This window comes from Cryptomeria japonica, chromosome 5 (genome assembly GCF_030272615.1).
Source record: "Cryptomeria japonica chromosome 5, Sugi_1.0, whole genome shotgun sequence".
NCBI lineage: Eukaryota > Viridiplantae > Streptophyta > Pinopsida > Cupressales > Cupressaceae > Cryptomeria > Cryptomeria japonica.
In genome coordinates, this window is record NC_081409.1 from 131,550,387 (window position 1) to 131,559,158 (window position 8,772).

At 36.9% G+C, this 8,772-nt stretch overlaps 1 protein-coding gene across 2 annotated transcripts; it reads left to right on the forward strand.

Annotated features, from left to right (window-relative positions):
• Positions 1-2,160: 2,160 nt before the first annotated feature.
• On the forward strand, positions 2,161-5,660 carry LOC131076611 (uncharacterized). 2 transcript variants are annotated; one of them, XM_058013881.2, is made up of 6 exons: positions 2,161-2,381; positions 2,906-3,442; positions 4,346-4,411; positions 4,583-4,695; positions 5,016-5,065; positions 5,272-5,660. In XM_058013881.2, the coding sequence occupies exons 1-4, from the start codon at positions 2,298-2,300 to the stop codon at positions 4,640-4,642; spliced, it is 747 nt and encodes a 248-aa protein (XP_057869864.2). In that variant the 5' UTR covers positions 2,161-2,297; the 3' UTR covers positions 4,643-4,695; positions 5,016-5,065; positions 5,272-5,660. The 2 variants fall into 2 exon arrangements, with proteins under 2 accessions (XP_057869864.2, XP_057869865.2); XM_058013882.2 differs by lacking the exons at positions 5,016-5,065; positions 5,272-5,660 and adding an exon at positions 4,812-5,009.
• Positions 5,661-8,772: the final 3,112 nt, after the last annotated feature.

Here is an 8,772-nt window from a genome sequence, read left to right on the forward strand (position 1 = left end):
TTTGCATGAGTTCCCTCAAATAACACTACTTGAATCAAATGGCAAACAAAGACAAATAACTGAACTCGAAGATACATATGGCAAAAACACCAAAGTCTAAAGAGCTGATCAATCAAAGATGGAAGGTTGCCTCCAAAAAATAGGAATGAAAGAGTGTACTCCAACAAACCAATGAAGCATTAGAACCAACAACCAACAAGAGAAACCCCCCCATAATGCTGACAAGGGAGAGGTGACAGGTACACTGAAATTGAATGCCAAGAAAAACTGTATGACGAAGAACCAGGAACATCCAGAGTGCAACAAAAAGTACAAACACTTATAAAGGCTAGTGTCGTGGAAGGAACACTCACTTGACACACATCATGAGGCTAATGTCATGGAAGAAACAATCACTTGACAAAGGTAGATGACAAACATCAAACCCCCCCATGACACTTTATAATGGAGTGCAAGTACAATAAGGCACAAGATGTGCAAGACATAGTGACACTTTATCTCGGTGTGTTTGCAAAAAAGAAAATGCTTACCAAATGATGTGTACAATGCTCAAAGAAGACAAAAGGTTGGAAATACATGAAGAACAACCAACAACAAGTCATCCCACTCAAACGAGAAGTTTTCAGGAGCTCAAATGTCCAAGTAATTCACCATAGTGTGAAAGCACAAAAAACTTAATAAAATGTAGCTAGACTAAAATCTTGAAAAAATGCATAGATGGTTGTGAAGAGCTCTGAAACACAGTCCCAATGTTGCTAGAATCGCGAAAAACAGAGAAACTGGCGAAAAGATATGAGCTCGAGACTGAAAACATCATCTCTAACTTCAAATGGCTATAGAATGTATCAGCAGAAAAATCAGGTGATGAAACCCACAAAATTGTAAAGTAGACAAAACTTGTTTTCCAATGATATCTCGTTTGCCCAAAAACGATATCGTATGCCCAAGATATGTCTATAAGAAAAAAAACCCTCTTTTAGGGCACAAAGAGGGTCTCAGGGGCCATGCAAAGTTGTCTGTACTGTTGATGTCAGCATGACGTCATGCTAATGTTAGCGGAATATTCTCTGCCTGCCGAAAAAAATAGGTCGCCTGAAAAAATCCCCCTTGCTGGAAAAAATATGTCGACCACCGGAAAAATAAGGTAGGGCCCATGAGGGGTCGACAACAACGGTGGCCGGTGGCAGACGAGCGGGGGTCGCAGGTGGCGACCGTGGACGGCAGGCGGGAGCAGCAACGGTAGCAGGTGGTGGCCCTAGGTCGTGGACGACGGGCGGGAGTAGCAGACGGCTACCGGGAGGGCAATAGGTGACTGTTGGGAGGGTGACAACGGCCAAGGGCACGGGGCACGGGTGGGGCCGGGTCCACATACGACCTTGAAGAGGCCGCCTGGGCCCCTACCAAATGTGCTTTTTTTTTGAAAAAAAAACAAAACCTCTTTTTTTTTTAAAAGGTTTTTTAACAAATTTTGGTGCATTCGGCCTGGGTAAGCCATAAAACTACCCAAAATATTTTTTTTGATTTTTTCTCGAAAAACGTGCCAAATAAGGGCAAAAATAAAAATATTTGTCAAAGCCAAAGTTGTCCAAATGGGACAAATTTTATATAAAAATGTGGGGTTTTTGGGTGTTTTGAGCTCAATGGTGAGATCCATTTGAGTCCAAAATTAAAGAAGCACCCCGGATCCAAATAATAATAATAAAAAAAAAAACTTTGAAAAAACTTGAAGTTGAGAAAATACAACTTTAGAGATCCCAAGAATATCTGCAACCAAAATTCCTGTCAGAAGAGAAGAATGAAGGCAAAAAACAATAATGACTCTGAAGAAGAAAAATATCATTCAGAAAAAGAATCAATCAATAAAAAAGTACAATATAATCCTTATAAAAGGAAATTAGCAACCCTAAAGGTGTGCAACCATAAAGAAATTCTAAAGAGATAATGTGTATTTAATACCTATCATATTATTAAATACCTAAATTTAACTTAAACATAGAATATAATAAACTAATAATTAAATAAATAATTATTAACTAATACATGATATCTCTAACAATTACATTATCTTAAAAAAAATCTTTAATAAAAATGGAAGGGGCTAGGTATGCTCTTTTAACCCTTACCTTGCTATGCCCTACGTTATTTTAATTTTCATTTTTAGTTTACATCTTCTACTATTTAACAGGGAGCATAAACACTTCGAACATTTAAATTATTGCATCTGTGCTCACATGTCTATGGATACTCGCTGGTCTCCAAACTGGCAGGTTTGATGATTTTTTCTCTCTGAGAAAAAAATGCAGGGAGATGAAGCGGACGATGGTTACATGGGTGATTTGTCTCAATTCCTTCCGCCCGATGAAATCGCCAGGCTGCAAGCGGTAAAATTAAACCCTACCTTTGTATTTTTTTATTTTATTTTTAAATTATGCGAGTTTGTCCATTTACCAGAGCATTTTAATGGACGTGTCTCGCATATCCAGTGCATTTATAAAATTCTTCAAAACTTAAATAATTTTGGTAATAGCATAATTCAGTCTCTTCCCCTAGAGGGCGCTAAGTTATGATGGATTCCAGATTTGTTCCTTTTTTGGGGAGTGTTTTTAGTCATATGGGTGTGTCTTTTTCTCTAGGCTCTGTAACGGGTTTTAATTGTTTCTCTCCAACGCATTAAGAACATTTCAAGAACAAAAATTCATACAAATATTGCCCTTTTCAGACTATTAATTCTAGAACCCAGTTTGTTAAGATAATTGCGTTTGTATGCTAACTGCTCATTTTATAAACTTGTCTTAACATTGAATTCCGTAAATGATCTGGTATGGTGTTGAAATTTAACTTAAACTTAATTTTATTATGTTGGAACTAGCCTAATTCTGATTAGCTTCATGCGCGATGAGTGCAGAAAGAAAAAGAAAGTGAGAATATAGGCTACAAAGGAAAGTTAAAACGGAAGGAAAGGAGAAAGCTCACGAAAGAGGACCAACAGAAGAAGGAATTTGAACAGCTCAAAAGGGGGTTCAATTCTGCCATACCTTCAACAAACATTGGCTTTAAAATGCTTCAGCAAATGGGTTATAGCCCGGGTGTTGCTCTTGGAAAGAATGGGCAGGGGATGATTGAGCCAGTCAAGATTGACATCAAGAGATCAAGGACCGGTCTTGGACTAGACAACATGGTGAAAGAGAAGCAGATTGAGAAGGCCAAGGAAATGGAGAGGATTGCTCAGAAGAGGAAACTGAATGAGATAAAGATGATGTCAGAGTTTGAAGAGAGAAACAATTTGTTATGGCGATGCAAAAAAATAGTGACGAATTATAAGAAAGCCAAAGCTGCACTGTCTCAGCTGGAGGAGGCTAAGTATGGGAAGGGATACGAGAGTGAGCAGGATGCTGAAGATACTGTAGAAGAGGAAGAGGAAGAGGAGAAAGTAACTGCGCAGGTAACTTTTTTTATTCAATTAATTATTAGATGAATATTTTTATTTCAAGTTTTGCAATTGAGAAAAAAGTGGATTCCATCTGCTTTTTGACATGGTTACGAAAACAATCCTGTCCTAAGAAGGCATGTAAAGACAGCATCTGGTCCAGGTTTCTTTTTCCATGACATATATAGGTGAAAAGAAAAGAAATATTATTATGGCCCAATCTGACTATCAGATAATGCTAACACCAGCTAGTCTATTTGCTTTGTGCAAATATTTACTGGGATGTTCGAGTCCAATAGGAGCTGAGAATACTCAGGTATTTGTTGGATGATTCCAGCATGTCACTCGTTGCCTGTAAATGTGAAATTCAGTGACATTTTGTTTTACTCATTTACGTTTGTTTATCTGTTGTTTTACAGCAGCTCTTAGTTTGGATGCTGTTTCATAGTAATAATAATCAATCATCGTCTATACCAATAGCATTTGGACTTATCACATTATTGACTATTGGATTCTAACTGAAACCAAATTCTGGTGAGCCTTGTAACTTAATAAATGGATTACAAGGATGGTTCTAGTCTCAAGGCTACTCGTTTAGTGAATTGTTAAGAAACGTGTCCTCAACAATCCAGGCACAATAACTTTTTCCTAAGGTTAACGCCTTTCTAACTGACTAAAATAGGCCTGAAACAAAAGTCATAATTTCTAGATCACATTATGTTCATTGCTAATAGACATGCCTTTACACATGTTTAGATGTAAGAAAAACCTATCTAACATCAGACCATGCTAAATATTTAGGTTTGAAGTCTGAAGGTTTAAACTTTAAATGAGCATTAAATCTGTTTGGGTTTTTAAATATGTTTTGCTTGTGACATGAACTCATTATTATTTCTTCACTTGTGATTCGATCTACAGGAATTGCAAGAAGTATTAGACAGATTGAGGACTGAATTCCATTATTGCTTGTACTGTGGTTGTCAGGCAAGTGATCTCTTTCATGACTTGCATTTACTACACTTCTTTAGTCAAGAAAACTCTCTTTCAACTTGTAGAATTTTCACAGGAGTGCAGGACGTACAATTCTAGTTTTGAATGGTTTATTTGCAAATCCATTCTCACCTTTTTTGCTTCTTGTTTTGAACTTTTATGCAGTATGAATCTGTGGATGCATTGCTTTCAAACTGTCCTGGGACTGAAGAAGAGGATCACTAATGTCATGTTGACTATTCTGATTTTTATGCATAGATTTGCATCTATCGTTTGAGGTAATAGAGTCCCTTTTTTTCTGGATGCATTGTCATGTCTCTGTAGATGACAATGCGTTTGTTCTTATAGGCAAAATGCTATTTTTTATACCCAATATTGTTATATTAAAATGCAGGCCTGTAGCAGCTCTGTTGTGTCTTCAATTTCATGGAATGTAACTCCAATTTTTGGCTTTACAATGTGAATTGCAAAGTGCTGAAAGTAGCTACAAGATGAACACAAATGTTTTCAGAGATGAGATATATGCATCTTTGATGCAAATCTTTTATATAGTTTGTGTTGAAGAATTTAATAATGCATCCCTTTGATCGTTTGCCAGGCATTTGCATGAAGATCATTTAGGTTTCATCGCTTTGCAAGCATCAAAAGGTATTTCAAATGAGATTATTGACTTTTTAATGAACATGTTCTGACTGAGAAAATTTCAGGTCACTTTGATGTGCTAGAGGAATTAATGAAAACAGTTTACAATATTTTATGAGATATCTAGGATTTTGCTGACCACTGTATTCTAGGGCCATCTTTTGGCCTATTACCTTGACGTGTGGCTAATTACAGGTTTACTTATATTGTAGCTATTGCATATCATCAAGATGTGAGCTTTGAAACGTATTGTGATTCATCAAAGACCACAAACAAGAAAGCTTCAAGACTACAACATTACAGAGATCTTAGGAATACCTGGATTTTGGGGCATTGGCCTTGCATTGAAGTTCCAATCATTGTTGCAGGATTCTTGATCTCTGAAATAGCTACCTTGAGCAAACAATTTCCATTGTCTAAATGTTTCATCCATTTTGGTTTTGAATATTATCTGGCAATAGAGTTTGTTCTTCAGTCTTGAATCATGTAACATACAGTGATGTTTCTTGCAATTTGTAATCATACATCCTTCATGATCATATATTTGACCAGAAGAAGCAAAATGACATTTGATGGTTTGGAAAATTGAATATTTATGTCATTGCTGGTGCAATACTTGAAGGAGAGGGCATAGCAGTACTTCTCAAACGAGGGGAAGGGTTGAAATGTTGCTCTAGACTCCTATTAGGCAGGAGTTGCATTCAATTTTTATACATTTAGCATTGCAGGCCATCAAGTTGTTTGTTTAGATCTTTATAATGAAAGTTGAAACTGTGATTATTAATGTCATCTTTACTAATGTCATTATCCTAAACTAACTATTAACATCCCTGCCTACTCACACTTGCATCCACAGAAAAGAAGGGTGCCTTTTCTCCACAGGAGCCATTCGTGAATTAAATCTGAACATCAGTAATTTGCATTAGATTTCACCTGTTGTTAGGTTTCTTATTTTTAATATCAATAAGAACAACAGCTTGCTTTGTATCTTCAATTTTTTTTTCCAGGCTGTTGGCAGTCAATATTTTGGGAAAAATGATTTGCCCAATCTGCCCGGCTATTGGAGCTTTTATTAACACTGATTTTGTGAATTGTAAGCCTGTACCACCTGCAGAAAACTCTGGCAATTGTCTTTAGGGCTAGGAAGCGTGCACATCGCATAGTGCATTAGCTGATGAACTATTTATGTAATTATTGGTTAAGATATGAATTACAAGTGTTTGGTTCATCTATAGTCATTTAGACACCATGACTATGCATCAATAAATCACATTTTATGTTAATTTTTGGTGATCAGATTATAATTTGATTTTAATTGCCTATGAACAGGTTTTACTCTCAGGATAGAACCTATACAGTTCAAATATATATAAGTTTAATCTTCCTCAATGATGATCTGCAGTAGGCAGATGAATCACGACACAAAAGTGAGAGAATCCAATTTGATTAATAATTGTGAAGACAGGATCACGGACTGCTAATGATTTTGAACAGTTCGAATATATAGAATGTAAGACTGAATTGTAATAGTTATATCTGCTGCAGTATCCATCACAAGGTTGAGGGAGAGGTTGGACATATATATGTAGCATAGAAGCTAATCCAACCAACACGACTTTCATAGCCAACACGACTCTCCCTTATCATCACGACTCTTCCAAAGTCGAGCAAACAAAACATGTTTAACAGCAAGTTAAAACAAAACGTTTTAGTCATTGAATCGGTTCATGTGTTAACACGTCAAAGATTAATTAGTTAAACACAAATTAACAAGGAATCGATTCACACATAGACGTTACATAGAATTGATTAATATATTAATCGATAGATGTTAATTATCTAAAAGAATCGAATCATGTAATAGTCGATTCAGATACAATGTATGTTCATTAGTAAATTAATTTGTTAAATGACTCAGTCAGATCAGATTACTGACTGACGCTATACTTCAACATTTTATGAATCCCATTCACACCATGGAGGGCAAGAAATTAGGCAAAACCATCAAATCGCCTACATAAAAACTATATAAAAAAAAGAACTAAAAAGCATAGATATTTTTATTCCAATATCCAACAAAATATTTATGTTTTCTAATGGGTAAATATGAGGTCCTTCAAAATGTTGCTTATGATTCACTCCAGGTGACAAGATCATTTGGCAAAAACCATTTTGAGAATAAATGCAGGATAGGATTGTGTACTATTGTAAAGGTTTTTTGAACCTTGTCTCATTTGCCCTAGGGAAGAGGTCTTTAACACAGACAACTCTACGAATTTTGTGCCCTGAAGCTTGCTGATTGACAAACCCTTTGGTGCACATAATCCTTCATAAAATGGTCCTTGACTCATTGGAAATTAAGTATGCACATACAGAACGATAGGAGGAATAACTTGTAATCAAGAACGCACTAGAACGCGAACAATCCCTTAGGGTAACACAATCTCCAACAAGTGTTGGTTTTGTAAATTCTTTCCCGTGTGAAGTTCTCTAATCTCCAGTCGCCCAAGTAATTCTTTGAAAGCAGAGCTAGGGCACACTGAGAATACTGCAAAATCGGATTCCATGAGCCTGCTATTGCTGAAGCTTCTGCCTTTCAAACACGATTCGTTGCCGAGCCTGGAAAACGCAGCAAAAAGAAGTCTTAACGACAATGTATCACCCTACCACCACATCCTTCACAAAGTCAAAAGAATCTCTGATCCACTCCCAGTTCTCCATAGGATGCCAAATAAGCAGCAAGTCCTCATCCAACATCTTCATCCACCAGCGAGCAAGACTACTCTCTGAAATGGCACCTTTCTTTTCAAGGTGGTCGGCGAATCTTGTTTGAAACCCTCTAAGTAGTGTGCCATTGGGGATCGAACTCTTTGAAAAGACACATCCTCATTCCTTACATTTTCCATTTCACTCCCCTATAATGACGTATCAATACCCTTTGGCCGAGGTGTCCCACTCCATAGACTTGAACCCATTCCATAGAATAGTATCCTGCCCATTCCACAAGGCAACTGATCTTTTTTTAAGGGCCTCCTTCAACTGCTCAACCTCCCTCCTTTGCAGCCTCAAAGAGTCCAAATCCTTCCAAGACCAGACTCTCATGCCATCCTTTAAATCAACATTCAAATAGTCTCTCACAAATTTGTCCCAATTTTGTTTGAGGAAGTTCTTCGTGACATCCACCTTCAAGATTTTATAAAGGCTTGCATAAACATACCATGAATCTTCCCAAAACAAGGCAGTCTGTCCATCATGAATATCCCGTGTTTGTTAGTCAGAAATTAGAGGTCTACGTTCTTTCATAAAGTTCCAAAATCTAGATCCTTGAGGAACATTAGAAGCGGTTAAAATATTGGAGTCCACATCATCCTCTAGATATTTGTGTTGAAGAATTATTGCCTATTCTCTTCAAACAAGCTTGGTTCCCATAGCCTCATTTTGGAGCTTTTGTTGTCTAATCCCAACACAACTTGAGGCTTTTGGTTTGCTTTTGGTTTGCAGACTTTGTCCCAAGCTATCAATGCCACTTTGTCCTTGTCTGCATTTCCTTGTCCTATGATTGGCCCCTATAGATAATGAAAGACTAGATATTAGATAAATGGGGATAGTAGAGATGACTACCTTTTGCATTGTGATTCTCCTTGACCAAGATAACCAATAGCCTTTTCAAGATGTTCTATTGGAAATTCTTTCACAAAGATTGTCCCATAGAT

Bases quoted from the DNA above. Each gene is read 5' to 3' on its own strand.
- LOC131076611 (XM_058013881.2), top strand. From the start codon at position 2,298: ATGCAGGGAGATGAAGCGGACGATGGTTACATGGGTGATTTGTCTCAA. The intron at 2,382-2,905 runs GTAAAATTAAAC...CGATGAGTGCAG, and splicing joins AAATCGCCAGGCTGCAAGCG to AAAGAAAAAGAAAGTGAGAA. The intron at 3,443-4,345 runs GTAACTTTTTTT...TTCGATCTACAG, and splicing joins AGGAGAAAGTAACTGCGCAG to GAATTGCAAGAAGTATTAGA.